The sequence below is a fragment of the Pseudorca crassidens genome, chromosome 3 (assembly GCF_039906515.1).
Source record: "Pseudorca crassidens isolate mPseCra1 chromosome 3, mPseCra1.hap1, whole genome shotgun sequence".
Taxonomy (NCBI): domain Eukaryota; kingdom Metazoa; phylum Chordata; class Mammalia; order Artiodactyla; family Delphinidae; genus Pseudorca; species Pseudorca crassidens.
Window position 1 is genome coordinate 147,166,543 of NC_090298.1, and position 25,013 is coordinate 147,191,555.

The 25,013-nt window shown below is 50.3% G+C and overlaps 2 protein-coding genes across 3 annotated transcripts in view; both read right to left on the reverse strand.

Moving 5' to 3' along the window:
- Positions 1–456: 456 nt before the first annotated feature.
- Positions 457–3,482, reverse strand: FOXI1 (forkhead box I1). 2 transcript variants are annotated; one of them, XM_067730161.1, is made up of 2 exons: positions 2,906–3,482; positions 457–1,180 (listed from the first exon to the last, which is right to left on the reverse strand). In XM_067730161.1, exons 1-2 carry the CDS (start codon positions 3,480–3,482, stop codon positions 903–905), a joined length of 855 nt encoding a protein of 284 aa, XP_067586262.1. In that variant the 3' UTR covers positions 457–902. The 2 variants fall into 2 exon arrangements, with proteins under 2 accessions (XP_067586262.1, XP_067586261.1); XM_067730160.1 differs by having other exon boundaries at positions 457–1,462.
- A 9,558-nt stretch (positions 3,483–13,040) lies between these two features.
- The window catches only part of DOCK2 (dedicator of cytokinesis 2), a 405,630-nt gene continuing 393,657 nt past the window's right edge, over positions 13,041–25,013 (reverse strand). Inside the window, exons 47-52 of the mRNA XM_067732884.1 lie at positions 20,312–20,449; positions 18,390–18,517; positions 17,323–17,488; positions 16,175–16,295; positions 14,703–14,845; positions 13,041–13,826 (exon numbers count right to left, since the gene is read on the reverse strand). Of these exons, the coding sequence (XP_067588985.1) occupies positions 13,764–13,826; positions 14,703–14,845; positions 16,175–16,295; positions 17,323–17,488; positions 18,390–18,517; positions 20,312–20,449 (759 nt within the window). The 3' untranslated portion in view covers positions 13,041–13,763. The remainder of the gene's footprint in view (positions 13,827–14,702; positions 14,846–16,174; positions 16,296–17,322; positions 17,489–18,389; positions 18,518–20,311; positions 20,450–25,013) is intronic.

Here is a 25,013-nt window from a genome sequence, read left to right on the forward strand (position 1 = left end):
ATTCAGCCTTGTTTCTCTTGGCAGACTCAGCCACCTCCAGCTCACTGGTCCATGACGTGCACACAGGAAGCTGGGCTTTACAAGATTTTGTCAGTGGGCAGTGAGGGGGTAGGGGGGGTTGGGGTGCACACGGCTCCTCTCCCTGCTCTGCTCATGGTCTGCGGGGCTGGGGAAGCAACATCCCTCTGTGGGGAGAGGCTGGACGCATCGTCCTGCAGGGGCACAGATCTGGGCTTCTCCCTTGAGTAGTAGCAAAAGGAGTGTCGGCCGGTAAGTGGGGGGCCATAGAATGAGGACTTGGACCGAGATGAGATGTGCCTAGGGCTGGTGCTAAATTTCATGGACGGCCAGAAGGCAGTGGGGAGATTTGCATATGCTTGCCCTCATCAGCTCTCCACACTGACCTTCCCTGGCTGCTCAACCAATTCCTCCATCCCAGCCTTCATTGGCCCAAACTTTGGGAGTCATAGAGACCTGGACTTGACTCCTGGTTCTGCCGCTTCCTAGTTTGTATGACCCTGGGAAAGTTACTTAACTTCCTCAAGCCTCAGTTTTCTCATCTGTAAAATGGGGAGGTTTATATGACCCTCACAAGGTGGCTGTAAATAGAAAGTACGATCACGCCTTCAAAGAGCTTAGTACAGCACCCAGCACATAGTAAGTGCTCAATAAATGGCCAAGTTGATTACTGTCATGCAGGCACCAGTATTTCTACTGCAAAGCTGGTTGTGGGTCTGTGGATGGATATGTGATAAACACAAGGTTTACACAATGTTCTAGAAAAACGATGAATTCCTCTGAGCCTCCTGTGTATGTCTGGGCAGTTTGGAGGTCTTGGACCACTTGGATGCTGAAATGGAGGACCCCGAGCGTGTCCATCTGGTTCGGGAGCTGTTGTGTTTCTAGACCTCGGCGCCCTCCCTGGGGTAGAGGATGCTGTTTGTGTTGACGCTGTTGTAGAAGTGAGGGCTGAACTGGTTGAGGACAGAGCCTCCGTAGCCCAGAGCATTGCTGGGTGTGGGGCTGGCCCACTCACCCCCGCCCGCGTGGCCACTGAAGTTGGTGAGTGGGGTGTAGGAGTTGAAGTTCAGCAAGTTCTGCCCCACCTTGTCAGCGGGCTCCGGGCTCAGTCCCGGCGTGGCCACAGGGCGGCCCACGGGGCTTGACCCACTCACATAGGCTGACATGGTGGAGAGGAAGCTGTTGAGGCACGGGGTTCCCGGCGGGGGCGGCGAGGGCTGCTTCTCTGGGGAGCTGGTGGGACCCGGCGAAGCACCATCCAAGATGTCCTGGGCCTCCGTGGTCTTGGGGCTGCCTGCCAGGAGACTGGGCTCTGTTTTCTCCGAGGCCAAGGAGCCCGTGCTGGAGGAAACGTCCGATTTTCTCTTCCTCTTCCTGCGGAAGTTTCCATTGTCGAACATCTTCTCACAGTTGGGGTCCAGGGTCCAGTAATTCCCTTTGCCTGGCACAAAAGCAGGAGAAGGTAAGTAGAGAGACGGAGCCAATGCTTTGCTTCTGCTCCTTCTTACTGTCACAAACTACAATCGAAGGTAACAAATGCAGAAAGGCAGAGAACAAAACAGGAATTCCACAAACCCCCTCCAAGGCCACAGCACACGGATCTTTATTTAAGCACCCACCTCACACCAAGGCACCCTGGGAGCACAACACAAGAGAGGCCTAAGCCACGAAGGAGTTTACAGTGCAGTCTCTTTAAGAAGTTCAAGTACTGGGGGAAGGTGAGGGTGGGGCTTCTTCCATTACTGATGTAAAAGAAAACTCAGGGAGAAATTCAGGGCTCCCTGAAAGTCTCGGGAGTGAACTCCAAGGATGGACTTGAGTCCCTGCTTCGGACTGAGGGACTTTGGGTGAGCCTCAGTTTCCTAGCATGAGAAGTGGGCCCATTGGGCCTGTCCCTTCTTCCTCAGGCTGGCTGTGAGAGAGGGCTAATGCTAGATGTATAAAAGGGGCTTTGTAGCCAGGAAGGACAGTCTGAACCCTGCCTGCCTGAGTCTCTCGGCCTGAGGGTGAGGCCAGTCTTTGGAAGGGATGCTCACCCTCTTCTGGGGGACAAACAGCCCTGCCCACACAAGCCTCAAAGAGGGTGGAGGTGGGGTTCCTCTGAGAGGTACCCTGGGCTCCTATGTTGGGACAAGAGTGGACTTTAATTCTGGGAAATGGACACATGACTATTTAATATATTACTCTGTGTACATCTCTATATTTTAGAAATTGCTCATTAAAAAATTCACACCGTGGTGTGAGTCACCTCCATTCAGATTCATTCTCCGTCACTGTCACATCCTTCTGTGTCACCCGAGGCAGGCTGCTTCACCTCTAGGTGTTATTTTCCTCATCTGTAAAATGGGTTTCATAAGAGCCACCCCACAGGGCTGGAGTCAAAGAAACCATGTAACTAGGGCAGGCAGCATCATGTGGCCCTTACTGGTTGTTTCACAGACACCGGTCCCTTCCCATCAGGCCTAGGATACACTTGCCTTTATCTAGTCCAAGCACTCATTTCCCATCCCCTGCCGGCAAAGGACTTCCTACATGCTGGATTCTGGGGATTCAGGTTAATTGTCACAATCACTGCAGCCCATCGAGCACTCGTTAGCACCAAACACCTCACATACATCATCTCGTGACCCCGCCACCCACAAGCCTGTATAGGATCCACTCTTACATTCCTATTTTTCAGATGGGGAAACTGAGGCTCACAGGTCCCTGACTGGTCAGCGGCACGGCCAGGATCCAAACCCACATCTGCCTCCAGGGTCCATGTGTACAGATGACTCCCTTTGGCCCCCAGTCTCGGGGGGCACGGCCGTATTCAGGACTTTCTAGAATGGGGTGTCGGGAGGACTGAGCCTTCCCTGGGGGCACGAGCCTGCAGGCCCCTTACCTGGGTCGTCCTCGTCACGGGGCACCTTCTTGAAGCAGTCGTTGAGAGACAGGTTGTGGCGGATGGAGTTCTGCCAGCCGGCCTTGCTCTTGTTGTAGAAGGGGAAGTTGTCGGCCACATACTGGTAGATCTGGCTGAGGGTGAGGCGCCTGTCGGGTGCCCCGTGGATGGCCATGGCGATGAGCGCCGAGTAGGAGTAGGGGGGCCGCACCAGCTTCATCAGCTCCTCCTGCGAGGGGATAGGCAGCCAGCCCAGGTCGCCGCCCCCCAGCCCGGACACGCCGGGCAGCAGCTGCCTCTGCACCCCGTAGGTCTGGGGCAGGAAGGGGCTGGCGCTGGCGCCCGGCAGGTAAGGTGGAGGGGTCATGGCCGGCCCGTTGAGCCAGAGGTAGGGGTTGGGGGTGGCCCCGTACTCGCCGCCGCCCTCGAAGGAGGGGGGCCGCTGAGGGCTGGGCACGCCCTGGGGGTGGAAGAAGTTCTCGTAGTAGAGGTTCATCTCGGGGGGCTCCTGGCCGATGCTGGGGAACTGGGGGCTGCAGCGGGGCGGGGAGGGCGCTGGGAGGTCGAAGGAGCTCATGCTGGGGCTGGGCTCGGCCGGAGCCACCTGCCTGGCACCTGCGCAGGGGAGCTGGCCCTGACAGGTGCTCAGCCGGCTGGGCCTCCCACTTATACCCCAGGGCTCCGCTGGCGGCCCCACCCAGGGGCGGCCACCTGCTGCAGACCTGCCCCTCCCTCCTTCGACTGCCACCCATGTCACCAGAGGGGCACTTCCCTGCTGGCCATGGCCACGGCAGGGCCCATAAGGACACGCTCGGCCAGCTTCCTCGCGGATGTTAACAAGGACAAGGGCGCCTGTCTTCTCCTCCTCTGCTTTGCCTTTCCTCCCTCCTCACTGTCTCCCCTCTTTCTCCTCAGCACGTTCCCCGGTTCCTCCTTCATTCTGTCTCAGCTTGCCTTTCCCCTTTCTCTCCTTCTGAGTTTTCTACCCTCTCACTCTCCTTCTCTCTCCTCCCATCCTCTCTGCATCTCACTCTTGGTCTCCTTCCTTCTCTCTATGCACTGAGCTGTTTGCGTCTCCCTTCTTACAGTCTCTCTGTCTCTCCCTGAGCTTGATTCCAGATCTTTCTACCTCTGTCTCCTCTCACTCACGTCCTCACTACCTCTGCTTCTCTCCCTCTTCCTTTCACTATTGGTCTCTCTCTCTCTGTCTCACGTCATCTCTGTGTCTCTTCCCCAGCCCCTCTGTCTCCCTCTTCCTTCTCACCCTGACACCTCACCCAGATTGGAGGGGACACTTTATGAGAAGCCACATTGTGGGGTCTTTTGAAGGGAAGACACATCTTCTGGAGTTTGCAGGAGAGAAGCTGGTCCTGGAGAATCAGAAGCACCTCTGGTCAGTTTCAAAAGGACAAGCAGTTATAGGCAATCTCCCTACACACACACACACACACACACACACACACACACACACACTGCAGGCAGGCAGAGAAAGGCCTGTGGATTCTCCCGAAGGGGCAGTGGAGCTCCTAAAAATAACAACAAAAGGAAGAGGATGTGAATGGGACTCCAGGGGAAAATGAGAGAACTTGTACTCTCCAGGTTTCTTTCTGGCTGCAGAGACAAAGCAGGCTCTGGTTCCTTATCTGATCACAGTCCCTTCATGTTTCAGCCTGCAGAGTCCCCCAGGGACCCAGGAGCTGAGGCCAGGAGCAGAGCCCACCACAGCCCATTCCCCTCACCCCATCTCTGCCCCAGGCTCCAGAAGCAGGTGCCCCACCCCAGTTGGGCTTCTCTCTGCCTGTGGCCAGTCCGTCCCCTCCCTGGGCTCCGTTCTCCATCTGTGGGCTTGGAGATGACTTATCCCAGCCGCCCCTCCATCCCAGGGCAGGCCCTCAGCTTGCGGAGCGGGTGAGTCCCCTTTCTCAGAGGGCAGGCAGCTGCCCCTGAGCAGGTTTTAGAGCAGCTGGAGACCTCTCTTTGGGATCAGCAGATCGGAGAAAAGTTTGAGCCAGCCTCTCCGGTCACCACCTCCCTCTGGCCCTCCTGCCTCTACTTCCTTCTTTCTCCCCATTCAACTTCCTCTCACCTCCTCTGGACCTCATGTGTCTTCAAGGCCAAAGAAGGAGGCTGCTTCCTGTCCCAGCTGGAGGAGGTGCTTCACAGGAATCCTTCCCTGCTTGTGTCTCTGTTCTCCTCCACATCAGGTACACGTGGAAAACCTAGATGCCATCAAATGGATCTCATTAACAGCGTCTGGGTGCCCAGAGGATGGGTTCGGGCACCTCGGTGGGAGGTGTCCTCCCAGGCCCTGAGGAGCCTCCTGTCCTCACCATATAGAACCACCGAATGAAAGGTGGCTCAGAAAGGGCATGATTGCCCAGGTGAGGCTTGGGGTCAGCACCCTTTGCACTTCCTTTCCGAAGAGCAAGGTGACAGAGGCTGCACTTTCGTTTAGAGTTTTTCTACCAGGCCTGACTTGCTGAGGGCAGGGCTCTGACTTTTCAAAGGACAGTCACGCTGGAGCTCACCAGTACAGATCCAAAGCCTGACGGTGAACCTGCCAATGTCAGTTCTGATCATTTATCCTGCAGAATTAAACAGAGCAAGAATTAGCTACAGGGGTATCCACCATAGCATTATTTATAGCTGTAACAAACTGTAACTCACCCCAATGTCCAACCATAGGGGACTGGTTTTAAAAAAAAAAATTAGTATCATTCAAACGATGAAATATTATGCAGCTATGAAAATTAGATTGTAGAATATTTAGTGATATGAAAAAATATTATGTTCTAAAAATATATGAAAAAACAGGCTGCAAAATAGCATGATTTTTTTGGTAAAAATACATATTTACACATGTATGTGAACTATGTAAATATAAAACTGTCCATTATTATTTCAAGATAGAGAATTAGATGTTATTTTGTTGTTGCTTTCTATAGTTTCCGATTTAAATGATTAGAGAAAGGCAAGCACACATGTGATTTTCTTTGGGGGTTAAATATAAAAGGCCAGCAAGAGGCACTGTAGAAGAGATACAGCAGACACAGGCCCTGAGATCAGGAGGACCTGGGTTCAAATCCCAGCTTTGCCGCTGAACAACTGTGCAAGCTTGACGAGTGATTTAACTTTTCTTGGCCTCAGTTTTTTCAGGTGAGAATGGAAATAATGCTGTGAATTCTGTGGATGCTGTGAGCATTCCATGATATAATCGATGTCAGTCATTTAACATGGTGGTTAGAGACACCCTCAAATTTTACTTACTATACAGAAGAGTCAGTATACATTTGATACGTACAGTTCATCACTGAGTTTGCTACCTTTCCAGTTAATTGGTTGTTGCAGCAGCACGTGGGCAGGGGGATGGTATGGCAGGTGGGGATTTACAATGAAGGAACAAAGGGAGGAATACTTAGTGCAGACACCAGCTATACAGCTGAACTCTACCATCTGCAGGTGAGGGTCAGAGGGGCCCCGAGTTACGTGACAAGTTCACAGCTGGGCTGGGTTTGGACCCCGTCTCCCGACCCCTTGTTCCGCCCTGTGCCTATTGCCAGGGTCTCCTTCCTTAGAGGTGTTTTTGAGAAATACTCACCTAACCCTCCCATCGCACCTGGGCCCCGGTTCCTTCCCCTGCAGATCAGAGAGAGTCCAGCCTGTCAGGAGGCCTTGCCCACACAGAGGCTCTGGCCCAGGAGTCCAGTGGCCGGGGATCCCAGCCTCTCATGCCCTCCCCACACCTCGCAACTGGGCCAGGCCTTCAGGCCAGGGGCACCCAACTCATCCCCAGAGTCCTCATTCATTCCTGATTTCAGGAGCACTGCTGCAGCCCTTGGGGTGTGTAACAGGAGCTGCCTGTCCTACCCCCAGGGGAGGTTTGGGCGCTATATCCCGGAAGCCCCCCTGAGCCGTCCCAGGGCCTCTAGGAAAAGAGTCAAGTGTCTCTATAAACTAGGGTCCTTTTAGAGATGAAATTATTTTAGCCTTTTTTGAGATTTCCCAGAGGTGGAAATCCAAGCCTGAGAAGGCATGGTCTGCCCAGCTTCAGGGGAAACAGTAAAAGGTTGGACAGGTGGGGCCTGAGCCAGCCAGAGATGCGGGGCAGCAGTTTGCATGTTGCAGTCCAGAGGGAGCACTTCTTGAATGAGAAAAGACCATATATTCTGAGCCCCAGATTAAGACGTTTGGCACAAGGCAATAGAACATGAAAAACATGCACTCTGGGGCTGGGTGGAGCTGGGTTCAAGCCCTTCCTTTGCTGTCTGGTAGCTGCATGATCTTGGCTCTGTTTCTTGGCCTCACAAAGCCTCAGTTTGCTTATCTCTTAAATGGAGCTGCACATAGAACCTGTCTCGTGTGCATTTTGCATGAAAAATGATGTGATATATATCAGGTGTAGAGCCCAGGATGTGGCAGACACTGCTGATGAGGAAGAGGGTGATTGTTGAATGCCTGGGTACCAGAGGACGGATACTGACAGGGAGGCTTGGGCAGGAGGCCCAGCATCTATCCTCCTCCACACAGTGTTTTTGCTCTCACCTTGGGACAATCTCACCAGTTGGGGGCAATGCCGGGGGAGGAGGGAAGGCTTTGCCACTCTTCTGGAGCATGTGCCCAGCAGTCGGCCATAGGCACTGGAGCCCATATGGCTCTAGGAGCCCACACGGGCTCAAGGCCTGCAGAAAGGGTGAATGTGCACAGGCCCCACCCCCCCGGGGCCATCACCTCTGATTTTGACTTTCATGGGCTGGAGGACTGTGTGAAGAAACAGGCCAAGGAGGATGAATAACCAGAGGCCGAGGAGGCAGGTGGGGTCTGAACTGGCTGCTGCTGCATCACAGGGCAGGGCAGGGAGCAGGAAGCTCAAGCTCTGGAGCCAAACTTCCGGGTCTCAGTCCTGACTCTGCTCCTTGGTAAGGTAACACCTCAGATAGCAATCAACTGTCCTGGGCCTCAGTTTCCTCATCTGTAAAATGGGGAAAGGCAACTCCCTCCCAGTGCTGCTCTGAGGACTAAGCCAGGCACGTACGTAGCACGTGCTCCGTGAATGTGAGCGCTTCTCAGGGGCTGGGAGCCTGAGGGCAAGGGGAGAGGCCTCTGGGGAGAGGGCCACCAGCTGGGGCTACACGTCCCCGAGCTTGTGCACTTACCTGCCTTCCCTGGATTCCCCTTTTGTAGGCTTGGCTGCTCGGGCTCTGTTCCTTAGTACACATGAAACACAATAGCTCCTGAGTTTCAAGGTTTCTGGAAGCCTGACAGGGTGAGGATTGGTTGGGATGGGGAATGGGGGCATCTGGGACTAGTTGGCTTCTAGCCTAAGACTATCTGTGCCACGGTTTCCTTATCTGTAAAATGGTGACAAGAGATCGGTTCTCTGCGAATGGCAATGAGCTGTTATCTGGGCCTCCTGTCCTGCCAGGGTAGCAGTGTTCCGCAGCGCTGTCTCAGTGTACTCTGGAGGCTTGCCATGGGGCTGGCTTCTCTGTCCCCAAGTGCGGGCTTCTAGGAGCCTGGCCCAGGCTTTAACCAGGCTGGAACTGATCCTGGGTCCCCTCTCTGCTGCTCCGGTTTCTGGGTGATTTTGAGGCTGGAGAAACATAGGCCAACACTGCTCTCTGGTGGCCAACTCTTTAAAGGCAGGGAGCAGAGTGCAGAGACTGGGTGACATCTCTGGTCAGTGGCCCAGGGTTTCTGAGCCCCTTTAATAAAGAGAAAGGTTCCCAGGACCAGCAGCAGCTTCAAGGAGGAAACATGCCCCCTGGAGAAAAACACCTTAACGCCACTGTGATGGAAATAGTGGGAACTGGGTTGGCAATGGGGCAAAATGCCTTAGAAGGCAGCCAAGGGGGACAGTTGGACTGGTCTGGATTCCAATTGGGCTCCTCCAGTTATATTTTCGGAGTGCCTTGCTGTTGTTTAATCTCTGAACCTCTGTTTGCTCATATGGAAAATGAGGTTAACCAGGGTCACCCCCCTCAAAGGACTGTTGCAAGAACTGAATGAGACGATGCAGGAAATGCCTCTGAAGCGATGCTTGGCAATAGCTCATTCCTTCACTTACTCAGAAAATGCTAATCGAGTCTCTCCACGGCAGTAGTTCTGGGCGTGTGTGTGCAGGACACTGTCAGAGTCACACAGTGTTGAGGCTCACACCCCTTCTCCTTTTGCCATCTTTGTGCAGTGCCTGTAGTTGTGATTTACTTACAATTTTTTAATCGGTTCTCACGTTTCTTTTCCTTTGTTGTTGTTTTTTTTTTACTTAATGAATTTATTTTAAAGATAAATTCCATACGATTTCTGGGAATGGATCATCAGTACCAGTATCATTTTCCATAAATAAAATAGGGAGAATGAGCATTTACTTAGAGCTTACACCATGCTGGGCACAGCCCGAATCCTTGCCTTGTTATCTCATCCAGTCCTCGCAGCAGTTCTAGGAGGTACTGTAATTATCACCATTTTACAGATGAGGAAACTGAGGCAGCACCGGCCTGAGCTTGCTCACTCTGTGCTAGGACGTGAGATCAGCCAGGTGTTAGAGAGGGGATGAAACACACCGGCCAAGGACCTTCTCCTTGGAGAAGGCAAAAGCACTGAAGAGAACTGAAAAGGGAGCGATTTTTCTCATCCTGTGTGTGACAGACAGAATAAGGACCCCTCCCCAAGAAGTCCACTTCCAGATCCCCAGAATCTGTGAATTTGTCATCTTCCAAGGTAAAAGGGACTTTGCAGAAGTGATTAAGTAAAGACCAGATAGGGTGATTATCCTGCACAATCCAGGTGGGCCCAGTGTAATCAGAATTGTCCTTCTAAGAGGGAGACAGGGGAGATTTAATAACAGAGGGGGAGACGTAAAAATGGAGGCAGAGATTGGAGCGATGTAGCCACAAGCCAGGGAATGCTGAATGCCTTGCCACCTTTAGAAGTTGGAAGAGGCAAGGAAATGGTCTAGTGGAATCTCCAGAAGGAACCAGCCATGCTGTCATCTTGATTTTCACCCCTAAGACTAATTTAGGACTTCTGACCTCAAGAACAGTAGTAGGTAAGTTTGTGTTGTTTTAAGCCACTAAGCTTGTGATAATTTGTGACACTAGCAATAGGAAGCTAATGTAACTGGATTCCATGTTATGTGAAGCTGTGACCACGTGCACTGAAGATCCCTCCTATACCACCAGTGGCCTTTGTGCTGCACCTAGAGAAACAGTCTGCTCCACAAGGAGTTCCCCTCCCTCTCTGTCTCTCCCCCTCCCTCCCCTTCCCCTATCTCTGGGTAAAGAACACTGGTTAGAGGCAGTCGCTCTAGCTGGGCTTGGTCACTTATTCCTTTTTTCACTCTGGGACTTGGTGGGCTGTGTTGGCCCCTCTGGGCCTCAGTTTCCTCATCTAGCAAATGGGAAGCAAAGCTGTGTGGATTTCAAGGTCCTGCCCAGCAGGTCTCATATATAGGACCCACCTACAGAACTGATCAAAACCACTCTCCCGGGCCTGTGCCCCAGAGATTCTGACCTGTGAGGCCCAGGTGGGGCTGGGCATAGTGCTTTTAGGGAGCCCCAGTGCACACGCAGCTTAGAGAGCAAGTGATCTGGGGATAAAGGCTGTGTCCCCCATGTTATCCCTTGGAAACATGCTGCTCAACAGCCTGCTCCTCGGACCCCAAAGCATAAAGTCCCTGCTCTGCCATTTCCAAGCTGTGTGACCCAGGACAAGTGCCTGTGCCTCTCTGGACCTGTTTCCTTATTGTAAATTGGAACAAATAATAGTCTATGCTTCAGAGGGTGGTTGTGAGGATTCAACAGTTACTAAAGTGCAAATTGGCAAGAGCAGTGGCTGGCACATAGTAGGTACTCATGTGTGTTGCCCACCATGGCATTCAAGACCCTGCACACACCTGTCTGACCTCTCCCATCCCACGCACCCCACCCCCTCTCTGAGGCCCCGCCTCCGGTTGTGGCCATGTGAGCTTCTCACAATTGCTCAGCACGTGCCTGCCTTTCCTCCTCTCCACCTGGACGACTCCGACTCACCTTCCCATCCTGCCGGGGAAGCCTTCCTCCCCTGCTGGGTCCCTCCGTACCTGGCACACTTTGCTTCACTGTGGGACCCGCAGCACCTTGAGGGCAGGGATGGTGCTTTCTCCAGGGCTTTGGACAGTCCTCATCACGTTCGTGAGGGAGGAGAATGGGCTGTGAGCTCTCCTCTTTACTGTGGTTTGCACTGTAGAAATTGGGGCCACAGTGGTGACCACCCCATGTGTCCCTGTAAATCAGAAGAGTTGATGCTTCTACGCCTGGCCCAGGGATCACCTGCTCTTACCTCTGTGTCTCATGGTCAGGGTCGCTATGATTACCCAGGGTGCAGCTGGGTGGATCTTCCTGTGACCTGCCCTAACGGCAAATCCTAAGATCCCTGGAAACCACACCTACTCATTTGTAAATGTGGTCATTTAACCCTAAGATTCAGGCAGCCACTGTTTATGAGAACCTAATATTTTCCCAAGTGTTCACTGATTTAAACATTTAACACAAAATATGTCATTTGTGTTTAGTTTTAAACTCCATTTAAGATCTGTGTGAATTTGGGGAGTCTGCCGTTGGGATATATTTTTCATAAAATCTACTTCCTTTCCCCCCAGTTTTATAAATAGTCAAAAATAACTGCATCTAACTCTCTTAAGAATTTTCTCATTGGAGTCATTAAGAGTTAAATCTAAGAAAAACAATATGGTTAACTGTGCTTATTATTATAAGAGTTTGGGTTAGTAGCCCTGATTATTATAAGGGTTATTTATTATAAACCTCTCAGTAAATAGAAGACATTCATATTTTATAAATAGCTATGGAAGTCTTTTGCATGGTACTTGCACTGCGGGTTTGGTGAACATCAACTCTTGCCTTATCTGTGCTCTGTCCTGACTCCTTCTGGGCAGGAGAAACCCACCCTAACCTCGCTGCCCTACCCCCTTCACAGGGGACGATTCCTTTACCCCCAACGCCTCTGTTCCTCACCTGACCCACTCTTTCTTCCAGAGTCCACCTCTCGCAAAATCCTATGAAGAGAAAAGTTAGCTTTGGGGCTGGTCCTTGCCTCTCCTGATACCCTCGTTATCACACCCTGAAACGTCTCTCATTCTGGGCCTCATCGCTCTGAAGATCTTCCTCTAAGCAGTACTTAAACTTCACCCACGGGACTTCCCTGGCAGTCCAGAGGTTAAGACTTTGCCTTCCAATGCAGGGGGTGTGGGTTCGATCCCTGGTAGGGGAGCTAAGATCCCACATGCTTTGCGGCCAAAAGAAAAAAAAAACCCGAAACATAAAACAGAAGCAATATTGTAACAAATTCAATAAAAAGACTTTAAAAATGGTCCACATGAAAAAAAAAATCTTTAAAATAAATAAATAAATAACTGTCACCCACCGCTCACAGCGCCAGCCGTGAAGCCACGAAGATGCCCTGGTGGGTCCAGCTCTTCAGCTCCCTGGGGACACTCCTTTGCGTACGTGCACTTCCGTGCCCCTTTGGAAAGTGAACTCAGCCAGATTCCGAGCCTCTGGGTGCTGTCACCTCACCTTAGAGCACTCGTGATGCAGCCAAAGCCCCAACTACCACCGAAACAGAACCCACTGGACTGTTGAGGAGAGAGTGGAAGCTGGACCGGGCAACAGGGCTGGGGCTTGGTGAGGGGCCGTGGTGGCTACGGGAAGAGACTGGGGTGGACAAAGGCGACAGACGGCCCATGCGTGAAGGCGTGCAAGAGGCAGCACAGAGTTAAAGCCAAGTTTCCTGTCCAGCTCCTGCCAGTTTGATCCCAGCCTTTCCATGTATCACGTGTATGATCTTAGCTCACACAGCGCCTCTGTGCCTCGGTGTCTTCATCTGGGAAATAATGTAAAGTACGAAACTGTTAACCCAAAATGAAATAAACGAATATTTAAACGAACTGAAGTCGCGGAGAAGATTCTTGGGGGTGGCACAAACAAGGTGGACGGATTTTGCACTGGGATGGGCTGCAGCCAGGTTTCTTAACATCACTGGAGGCCCTGGGCCTGCCCGTCCTCCCGACCAGCCCCAGGAGCAACCTGTCCAGTCCTGGGCCGTAGGGATTCAGCTGATGGAATTATGCAATGAGGCTTGCTTGAGTCACGGAATCGTTTTTATTGTCAGTAAGAAATAGCAACACTTTGGAGATGATCAGCTAGAAAAAAGATGGGTGGGTTGTATTAAAAAATGTAAAGTACAAAACTGTTAACCAAAAATAAAATAAAAGAATATTTAAAAGCGTTTCTGGGGGCTTCCCTGGTGGTGCAATGGTTGAGAGTCCGCCTGCCGATGCAGGGGACACGGGTTCGTGCCCCGGTCCGGGGGGATCCCACATGCCGCGGAGCGGCTGGGCCCATGAGCCATGGCCGCTGAGCCTGCGTGTCCGGAGCCTGTGCTCCGCAACGGGAGAGGCCACGACAGTGAGAGGCCTGCGTACCGAAAAAAAAAAGCTTTTCTGTTAAGCTTAGAAAATGATACAAAAATATAGCTCCTTATACCTAAGAAACTGGGCTATGAAAAGGTGTGCCCAGGATGCTGGGCAGAGCGTACTGGGAGAAGGCATTCTTGCTGGATCCTCGTGTGGCTAAGAATCCAGGTGGGGCATTGTCACCCAGCACCTGGGTCATGGGCCCTGGTGACACTGGGTCTGTCACCACTGACAGTTCTGGGGCCTAGATCAGCCCACTCCCTCTGTCTGAGTGCAGGCAACCAATGGACGGTCTCCCCACTCTTAGAGGCATCAATGTGCCGCTGTGTGTCTCCTCTTCTGGAAACTCCCATCCTTGTCTCCCCAGGTGCAGCCCTGGTCAGCAGCATCTCACAGGTCGGTGGACATTAAGTTGGAGGTCTGCTTGCCTTCTTCGGCAGGTTTGCTAGCCAGCTGCGCGGGAGAAGAGGATAAGGAGACACAACCCAAAATGGGGTTCTCATGAGCACCAAAGCAGGGCTTCCTGTCCCACTCACAAGGGCTGCTGAGCTGACCCCTCCCTTAACCCAGTGAGCCTGAGCTGCCGTGACTTTGACTGATGTGACCAGAAAGGCTGTGCCACGCAGTGGTTAGAACACAGCCTTTGCTGTTTCGTGGACCGTGTGAACTTGGGCAAGTCACTTGCCTAACTCTGTGAGCCTGATAAAATCCTCACAGTGGAAGGTCAAATGGGATCGTGTTTGGAAAGGGCTTAGCATGGTGCCTGACTCACTGCACGCTCACGGTGAACTTGCAGTTATTACGGCAGCGGAGTTCTGCTTTAATTGCACCCTGAGGATCAAGGTGGTGAAGGTCAGTGGTACCTTCATCTTGAGCAAAGACTGACAAGTAACAATAGGAGACGGGACTTGAGAAGTCAGGGCTTGGAAACAAAACTTTTAAATAGTAGGATTCTGTAATATAAGTTGAATAGGAAAGTTCTTCCAAAAGAATTAAAAAGCACTTTTAGCTGCCCAGGTGCAGCAAAGGACAGCTATGGTTTCTCAGGTCCCAGGGGCCCTGCACACCCGTCTGGCACATTCCTGCAGCCCAGCTGGGGTCCAACCTGCTCAGGGCAGCCACCTGGGGACCAAGAGGAGAACTGCACTCTGGGCATTTCTGGCCACCGTCCCCACCCTAGGGGGCCCTGTCCATACCTCCCTGAGGGTGACCACACCGTGCACACGCGCATATACACACACGCCCCCATTTTCTCCTCTCTCCGCCTCCCCCTCTTCCCTTCCTCCTCCCCACACCCACCCCCCTTCCTTGCACTGTCTGGGAGCTCACCATCGTCTTGAAGAACTGATTTACTTTCTTCCGCTTGAGCGTCTTCTTGTCGCCTTCTGACGGAGGGAGGAAGGTCTGGCTGAGGCGGGGGGATGAGTTGGCCTCTTCCGTCCCGGGCATGCCGGCCACCGAGAGCGTGAGGGCTGCGGGAGAGCCGAGAGCCGCCGTGAGCGGTGGGCGGAGAGAGGGTGACTTCGGGGGGCAGATGGGAGATGCACGCGGGGGACAGAGATAGCATCCAGGGAGAACAGGCAGGGCAGGCAGGAGGCGGGAGGCCCGAGTACTGCCGTGCCGGGACTGTCGAGCCCGTCCGTCCACTGCGCTGAGGCCTGCCCAGCCCCGCACACAGCAGCCTGCAACGTGACCCGATCGAGGCCTCGTCCAAGGGCTTCTGGGCTGGAAACACGGGTCCATGGTGGGGGAAGGCCCTGGCCACTGGGGCCCTGACTTCCTCAGGGAACAGGGCCTTTTGCCCAGGTCGGGGAGATCGTGTGGGCTCACTCTTGTCTTCCAACACGGAGAACCCAGAGGTCCCGGAAGGAGAGCATCTCCAAACAAGGTGTCATCTGGTGATTATGGCCCCCAGCTCAGAGTCACACAGACGACTCTGACCCTCGGTTTTGACTTTGGGTACCTGGGGGTAAGAGCACAGACCTCAAGGGCGTTGTGAGGCCTGCTGCGAGGACAAGAGTGAAACGGCCGCACGGGGGTGTCCTGCCTGGGGAGGCTGGGCAGTCGTTAGGGGTACAGTTCCAGGGGCCTCCACTACTTAGTGGCTGGGACAGTCAGGAGATTGACACTCTCAGTGCCTCAGTTTCCTCATCCATACAATGGGGCTGGTCACACGATCTACTTCATAGGTTTGTGCTGAGGCTTAAATGAAACAACGAAGGAGGAACATTTGTCACCAAGCACAGACTGGCGGACACTAGAGACTTGCCACGTGCCAGATGGAGCGCTCTTGGGCAGGCTACATCCCCAGTTAGAGCCCCAGGTCCCCCTCTGTGAATTAGCAAAGGTCACCTGTAAGCTGCAGACCTCCTCACGACAATGAATGAGTGATGGGGGGAATGGAAGTACCTGTGCATCAAACACTCTGCAACTGTAAGGTGTGGCAGCGATTTCTGTAAGTTCCGGAAACAGCCTTCCAGGCCCCAGAGGGAAACACAGGCTAAGAGATTTACCCGATCCCTGGGAGGGCCTGGCTAACTGAGAACCCAGGACCACCTGGTGGGACATACCACATTCCCAGTGGATCCTGAGCTCCAGAGTGACAGCAGGCCTCCACTCCAGCCCTGGCAGGGCCACAGAAGTGGGTGGATGTGGCGAGAGCTCAAAGGACAGGGGGGCTGTGAGCAGAGCCTCTTACCCCCATGGTGCTTAGCTCACTTTGCTATGTAGATATGGTTCCCACCCTCCTCCACCCCCAGACACCTCTATACCCCCCGTGCTGGTGGTGGCAGGGTGCATACCTGGGATGGTGGGCATGGACTGGCTGGCGAAACTCATTTGAGAGAGGATGGATGCCCTGGGGGCGACGGCCACATGCTCCGAAAGGTTGGTATCACTCATGAACTCGTGCTTCCTGGAAAGCTGGATGAACATATCATGCCCACATGTGCATACAGAGACACACAGACACACAGACACACACCACAGAGGCTTAGCATGAGGCAGTTCTAGGCCCTGAAAAGTCAGCGATAAAGGTTTGCCATGGCTTCTAAGGCCCCGCCCCAAGTTCATTTATTCTGTTTTGTGTCACTCTATGTCAGCGTGCCATGCATGGTTGCACAGGTTGTATACTATACAACTCTGCTGTGTGTGTGGGGGGGCGGGGGGGGCATACATTTAGACTATTGTGTGAATGACGCCCCCTAGAATTGTGAAACACAGTCTTGTTTCCGGCCTTCCCCCCCTGGCAAGAATAGCCTCTGAGGCCTACTGGGAAGTTTGTGGGGGATTCTTTCGTCGCTGGAAGGCATCTCAGCTGGGCCTTTGCCCTTTCATCCGGCAGCCCTCCCTTCCCAGGAGAGTAAATCCCTCTCCCCCTTCCAGGCTCCCAGAATGCTTTCAACAAACCTCTCTTTCAGGGGGAAGCTGGGGTTGAACCCAGGGCTGTCTGGTACCAAGTCTCATATTAAATAGTTATTCGTTTATAAGACAGTAACTCTTAAAGTCAGGGCAGTGAGAAGTTCATCTCTGCATCCCCAGCTGGGCTCCCGGTCCACTGGAAGAGCTTAGCAGAGTCTGAGACGTCAGTGGTTAGAATGGCCCTGAGGTGGGGATAGAGGGCCGAGGCGGAAACACCTGGCCCAGCCCTGGGAGGGCGGCTCTCCTGCTCAGTGGTGGACCGGGCAGCCTCTCCCCAGCCTCAGAGTCCTCTGCGATGGTAGGAAGGACACAGTGACAGGCTGGGTCATACCCCACTCTGTCACATCCAGGCTGCAGGGGCGCCAGCAAGCACTTCACCTCCCTGCCCCTGAGATGCCACCTCGGGAACCCCACTTCATCGTGAGGGTGAGGCTTGAGCGGCGCTCGTCTCGGAGCCCCAGGCAGTGTGCCGGGCATGCAGTGGAGATCTGCCGAGGGTGTCAGAGAAGATCCAGCCTTGGCCACTCACCCGCTTCAGGTCTGCCGTGGCCTTCTCGTCCGCAAACACCACACTGCTTCTCTTGCTCCTCTTCTTGGACCGCCGCAGCTTGACCTCTGGCAGAGTGCTCCCTGGGAAGATCGGCTCCTCTTGCTCCACTTTCGGAGCCTTGGGAGGTGCTAACTCCTGGTCGAAGCTGAATGGTAAGAGGGACAGCAGCAAAAACTGCAGTTAAGAGCTTCAGTGGAACTGTCTTGCAGGGACCCAGGCTGACTGAGCTGTCACCACGGGGTCGGGGGGTAGATCAGCTCACCTGGCAGAGTTTGGGGAGCCACTGGCTTAATTTGCAAACACTCAAACTACAGGGTAAAATAAAATTGAAGGCAGCGGGCTGTAAGACTGGTGATAGGAAGAGAAAACCGGTTAAAAATAGGGATCTGGATTCAAATCTACGCCACTTTTTAGCCGAATGACTTTGGGCAAATCACTCAACCTCTCTGAGGCACGATTTCCTTTTCAGTAAACGGGGGTGTTTGCAGCAACCTTGCAGAGTAGACAAGAGATGAGGTCAAGGACCCCTTAGCACATTCTCCCAGAGAGAGTTCTCCATCACAGGATCTGCTATTACGTTAGTTGAGTTGGGCCAGGTCGCGCAGATGGCTCCAAGAAAGTGGAAGGGGAGAGGCTCTTCTTGGCCGAGGAGGGGAACCCCGACAGAGGTATAGGCAGGCACAGGAGGAGGAGCTCTGGGATGGGGAGTTGGTGGGGACGGGAGCCCCGGCAGAGGCAAGAAGATGAGGAGCTCAGGCTGGCTGATGGAGGTGGCTGGACGGGGAGCCTGTGGGCCGTGCGGTGTCCTGCTGGGTCCTCAGGAAGAGCCACCACACCTCTCTGGGCCTCGACTGACCCGCTAACAACGGCAATAAGCCGCACAGGGTAGTTGTGAGGGTTTTGATGAGGCGCTAGGTGGGGAAGGGCTTTCAAACAGAAGGGCACGGAGATGTAGGACGGCCAAGGACAGAAGGGCAAGGAGCGAGGCTTTGCTGAGGGCTAGGCTGCTGCAGGGGTACGGGGGGCTGCGTGGGGTGGGGACTGACCTCTCGGAGGTGAGTTTGCTGGGCGTGCTGCAGTCAGAGCTCGTGGAAGCCATGGAGATGATGGACATCTGCCTGTAGGAGCGCAGCATGGACCGGGGCCGGCCCACTCGCCTGTCCTCGAATTCGGGCTGCGGGCGGGGAGGAGGGTGTGGTTAGTAGCCAGGTCTGCGTGGGGCAGAGCAAAAACTTCCTGGCTGGCTGAGGCTACGCACAGCTGTTTAATAAAGAATTTGTCAGGCCTTTATTCCTGGCTCCTGGGAGGTGATGTCTAAATCCTTGCCATTTCCCCACTGGTAGGAGTGTCTTTTGTTTTTCACAGTGGCCCCTTTACACTGATGGGAAGACTCAGGATGGGGGCTGGCCAGAAAGAGCAACCTTGTGATTACAGGGCTGGGACTCTGGGCCAGATAATATCAGCTCAGCCTCTGGGGAGGAAGGGGGACTGGAGATGGATGTCAACCACGTGGCCAACGATTCATTCGATCATGCCTATGAACCCCAATTAAAACTCCAGACACTTAGGCTCAGGTGAGCTTTCCCGGCTGGTAATCACACATGGAGGTGCCAGTAGGAGAGATACGATGACATGTCCTGAGGACACAGAAGCTGTGTGTTTGGGACCCTCCCAGACCTATGCTTCTCTTCATTTGGCTGGTCCTGATTTGTTTCCTTGCTAATAAAACTGTAATCGTAAGTACAGTCATCCTTCAGTACCTACGACCTCGGAGGATACCAAAATCCAGCGATGCCCAAGTCCCTGACATAAAATGGCACAATATTTGCATGTAGCCTGTACATGTCCTCCAGTAGAATTTAAATCCTCTCTAGATTACTTATAATACCTAATGCAATGTAAACGCTATGTCAATAGTTGTAACTATAATGTAAATGGGAGGTAAACAGTTGCCGGCACAGCAAATTCAAGTTTTGCTTTTTGGAACTTTCTCGATTTTTTTCCCCAAGTATTTCTGATCCTCCGTTGGTTGAATCTGCGAGTAGGGAACTCATGGATATTGGAGGGAGGGCCGACTCCTTGACTTTTGTGAAATTATCAGACCTGAAGGGGTGGTGGGAACCTCCAGAGTTGTAACCAGTTGGTCAGAGGTGCAGGTGGCCTGGGAACCCTGGTGTCTGAAGTGAGGGGAGTCTTGTGGAGGACTTTGCCCTTAACCTATGCAATGTCACCTAACTCTGGGTGGTTGCCATCAGAACTGCATTGGGCTGTCACACAGGGAGTGCTGGAAGAGGCGACCTGTCTCATGGAAAAACTGTTGTGCCAGAAGATGAGACCTGAGTTCACCTCCATGCTTTCCAGTAACTCACTTCTCGTCTCTGGGCCTCAGTTTTCCCATCTGTAAACTCAGAGGGTTGGGCCAGAAGGCCTCTGAAGGACACACTGCCTTGCCGTTTTATGATGCTACTTTCTGGGGAAGAGGATAAAGAAGAAGTCCCGTGAGCACCAGGCTGATGGCCTCTTGAGGACTCGGAGCTTGTGAGTGGCCCAAAGCGCTGGCTTTGCAGGCCAACAGAGCCGGGGGCAGTGACCTGCACTCACTTGTCATGTAGCCTCTGGCAAGTCACTTACACCTAGGAACCTCCAGAAGAGACACAGGGCGTTAAAAGTCACGCCCAGGCTTGTTGTGAAGACAAAATGACCTACGTGCTTAGATTAGACCGGCACATAACAGGTGCTTCACCAACATTGCTTTTATTATTAGCACGGTCCCTTGAGTGCTAAGGCCTCAATTTGTAACTGGCGTTTATCTGGGGTGACTTTTGAGGGACCAAGTTTCCAGAAAGGTTCCTTGGATTGGCCCTGGCACTGCTGGCTCTCAGGTCCTTCTCCTCAAGGGCAGGTTCCTTGGCTCCAATCTCATCCTCCTCCCTGCCCCACCCCTCCCGGCCACAGGGACCACCAGTACCATCTCTCTGACACCGTACTCCTTCTCCACCTTCACTTTCAGGCTCTTGAAACATTCTTCCATCCGGTCGTGGAAGGGCCGCAGATTTTCTGACACCCTTTTCTCATGGATCTTAATCCCAGCTCCCAGGAAGGGGATCTGGAGAGAAAGGTGGTAAATGATGAGCCAAAGGTTGGCCACCGGGCCCCATGGAGGTGGTGGAAGCAAGTCTGCCTGCTGAGAATTTGTTGAGGGCTTTAGGGTCTTGGAAACCTTCAAGCGGGGTCACCAACCCTGAGAAATGGGAAAGCTGAATCCTTGGGGTTTGCTCTGAAAACAAGACCTCTAGGAGAAAGACCTCCGGCTGCCCTTGCCCCACAGGAGGGCTGGACGCCCCCCACCCCCATTAGAAGCCATGTGTTAGGGAAAGTCTGCACCTTATAGAATCTACTGAGGGGCAGAGTGTGAGACCAGAGGAGAGGACTCTCTGTTGCTTTAACTTAAAGCCTTGCCCAAGAAGTTCTTGGCAATGCAAAAGGGAAGGTATGATTGTCAGAGGCTGGGAGATAGGAGAAGGGAAGGGTTGAACAGAAAAGGAGGAGTGGGCACAGCCTGGTCTCACAGCACAGGAGATCCAGTGATACGACCTCATGTGGCTGCTGAAGAAAGATACCCAAATGTTAACACCGTGGAGGTAACCAGCCAATAGGGAGCTTTTAAAAAGTGATGTGAAAAGCCTTGGGAAGATGAGAGGGGAAGAGATAATTGACGGGAGACAGTTACGCTCTTATATTATCAACAGAGGGCAGGGATGAGGAACCAAACAGGAAAATAGGGGGTTGGTCTGCACACTAACAGACAGTGAGACCTTCACTTTCCAGTCCCCACATTGCCAGCAGTGCAGGAGCCAGGGGGACCTTCATATGCAATAGCTTGAAGGGTCTGTCCTGGAGAAAGTGAATGGCGCATGTTATACAGACGTCTGTGGATCACTCAGTTACCATATGTAATGCCGTCCAGGCGACAATACCTTCTCTCATATGCACAGAAATTCATTCAGCTTTTTTAGTGCCCCACTCTTTACTATGAACAGACTGCCAAGGATCACCAGGCATTGAAGGAAATTCTCCAGTGTGAAAGACAGAGATCAGAACCAACAGATAGGAAGAAAAGCAAAAAGGGAGGGAGGGAGTAAGGGAGAGAGGAAGAAAAGAATGAATGGACTAACGTGGAAGAAACAGAGAATGAAGAGAGCTTAAGAAAACTTTATATTTTTTTAAATAAGCAATATATAGAAAAAGAAAAAATTTTCTATCCATGACACAAGACAAAGATTTTATTTAAAAAAGAAAGGAATGGGACTTCCCTGGTGGCACAGTGGTTAAGAAATCACCTGCCAATGCAGGGGACACGGGTTTGAGCCCTGGTCCAGGAAGATCCTACATGCCACGGAGCACACCACAACTACTGAGCCTGCGCTCTAGAGCCTGTGAGCCACAACTACTGAAGCTCGAGTGCCCAGAGCCCGCGTTCCGCAACAAGAGAAGCCACCGCAATGAGAGAGTAGATCCCGCTCACCACAACTAGAGAAAGTTTGCGTGCAGAAATGAAGACCCAGCACAGCCAAAAATAAATAAATAAATTTATAAATAAAAAGCGAAGGGAATGATAATGGAAATACTACATACAAATACTAGTGAGATATAAAGTTGCTAATGGAGATAAATGTATAGCTTTAGTTTTACATATTAGAAAAGACAGAAAATCAATTAGCTAAGTATACATCTCAAGATATTAGTAGAAGAACAGCAAACTAAACCCAAAGAGAGTAAAAGGAAGGAAATAATAAAAGTAAGAGTGGACATGAATGAAAAAGAAAACAAACTGACAACACAGAGGATTGACAAATCCAAAGGTTGGTTCTTTGAAAAGACAAAAACATTGATAAACAACTTAAAGGGCTAATAAAAAAAAATAGAAGGTACCAATAACCAATATCAGAATTTAAAAAGGAGTATCACTATAGGAAGTACAAGCATTATAAAAGATAATAAGAGGACATTATAAAAAAGTTTATGTCAATAAATTTAATATTTACATAAAATGGACAAATTGCTAGAAAAATACAACTTACCAAAAAGGGGACGAAAGAAATAGGAAATCTGAAAACTATTAAATTAAATACATACTTTAAAACATTCCTGGCCCATATGGCTTCACAGACAAATTCTAGCAAACATTTAAGGGATAAATAAATGCCAACTTTATACAAACTCTTAAAAAATTTTAAAATAGGGAGTAATTTTCAACCCACTTTTTGAGACCAGGGTAACTTTGTTACAAGAATTGAACAAGGATATTATAAAAAAGGAAAATTATAGGTTAATACCTCTTTTGAGCATAGACACAAAAATCCTGAAGAGCATATTTTCTAACAGAACCCAGAAATATATAAAAATGATAATACATTACGACCAAGTGGGATTTATGTCATACATGCAAGGTTGGTTTAATAGTCCAAAATCAACTAATATAATTCACTGAATTAGCATAATAATGAAGAAAAACAATATGAGTATCTCAATAGATGCATAAAAGGCATTTGACAAATTAAAAATCCATTCAGGATAAACCAGCAAACTAGGCATAGAATGGGACATCATCTTTAAAGCATCCCACTCTGTGAAATACTGACTCTTGCCCTGATGTGGGAGACGCTGGAACAGAAGAAGTAAAACTTCTTATATTAGCAGATGATATGTTTGTCTGTAGAACATCCAAAAGAATGTACAAACAATTTGACTTATTAAGTGAATTTAGTAAGGTCGCTGGATACAAGGTAAACATACCAAAAAAAATTGTGATGATATTGGGAAATTAAAAAAAATACCATTTATAATAGTTAAAAATATCAAATATCTTAAAACAAATCTAATAAAATTTGTGAAAGATCTTTCCAGTGAAAACTACAAAACTTTGCTGAGTGAAATTAAAGAACTAAAGAAAGGGAGAGAGATTCCATATTCATGTACTGGAAGAATCAATTATCATTAAAACAGAAATTCTTCCTAAATTAATCTACGTGCCTAATATATTCCTATCCAAAATCTCAATGTGTTTTGGGGGTGTGTGAAAATTGGCAGGCTGATTTAAAAATTTATATGGAAATACAAAGGACTAGAAGGACCAAGACAAATTTGAAAAAAAAATTGCAGTACTGTCACTATCAGATCTCGAGTCACTATAAAGCTACAGTAATTAGGAACAGTATATGGCATTGGACAAACAGACCAATGGAATGAGTAGGAAGTCCAGAAATAGACTGACATCTATATGATCACTTTATGTCAAAGTTGGGAAAAGTAATAGTCTTTTCAACAAATGGTGCTGGAATAATTAGAAATCTGCATAGAAAAATAATTTACCCCTTACTTCATGTCAGCCAAAATGGATCATACACTTAAGAGTATAGGACAAAACAATAAAACTTCCCAATAAAACACAGGAAATATCGTCATGATCTTGGGAGAGCCAGAGATTTCATAAAGTGAAGACAAAAGTAATAATCATTAAAAAAATAGATAAATTGGACCTCATTAAAATGACAAACTTCTGTTCTTCAAAAATACATCATTAGAAAGTAAACAGATAAGCCACAGACTGAATGAAGATATTTGCAATACATAGATTTGACAAAGGACTCATATCTAGAATAGATATAAACTCCTATGAATTATTAATAAAAAGACAATTCAGTTAATAAGTAAAAGATTTGAACAAACGTTTCAAAGAAAGGCTATTCAATTAGCCAATAAACACATGAAAAGGCGATGAACACCGCTGCTCGCAAAGGAAATGCAAATTAAAATTACACTGAGATACCACCTCACAACCACCAGAAAGACTAAAATTAAAGACTCACAGTATCATGCGTCAGCGAGAATGTGGAGCAACCCAGATTCACAGAAGTTCTTGGTGGGAGTGTAAATTGGCTCAGCCACTTTGGAAAACTGCCTCTTGGTATCCAGTAAGGCTAAAGATAAACGCGTGACCCAGCACTCCCACTACTAGAGAGAGAGTGAGGACGCTGAGAGTTTATGCCCATCAAAAAACACGAACGAGAATGTTCCTACAACTCTGTCCACACTGTCCAAAACCTGAAAACAACCCACCATCAACAGGAGAATGGATAAATACATCGGTATATTATTGGTATATTGTATAGTCACACAACGGATACCACTTAGAACAAAAAAAGAAAAACTTCTCTTGCATGTAACAGCCTGGATGAATCACAAAGGCGTTACAGTGAAAAGAAGAAGCCAGGCACACAGTAACACATACTGTGTAATACCACTTTTATGACGTTCAAGAACTGACAAAACTAATCTATAGTGATAGAAGTTTGGCAGTCATCTGTTCAAGCCAGATATTCTAACATAGTATAACCGAGCAATTCCACACCTAGGTATACATCCAACAGAAACTGTGCATGTGTGTGCCAAAAAGACACACACAGAGATGTTCAGAACAGCACGACCTGTAATACCCTCAAACTGAAATCAACCCAAATCTCCATCAGTTGAAAACTAAATAAATATGTTTTGGCACAGTTATACAGTCCAGCTGCATAGACGATTATACATCAATGAAAATGAATCAATGATTGCTATGTACAACAAAATAAATCAATTTTGAAACATAACAGTAAACAAAATAAGTT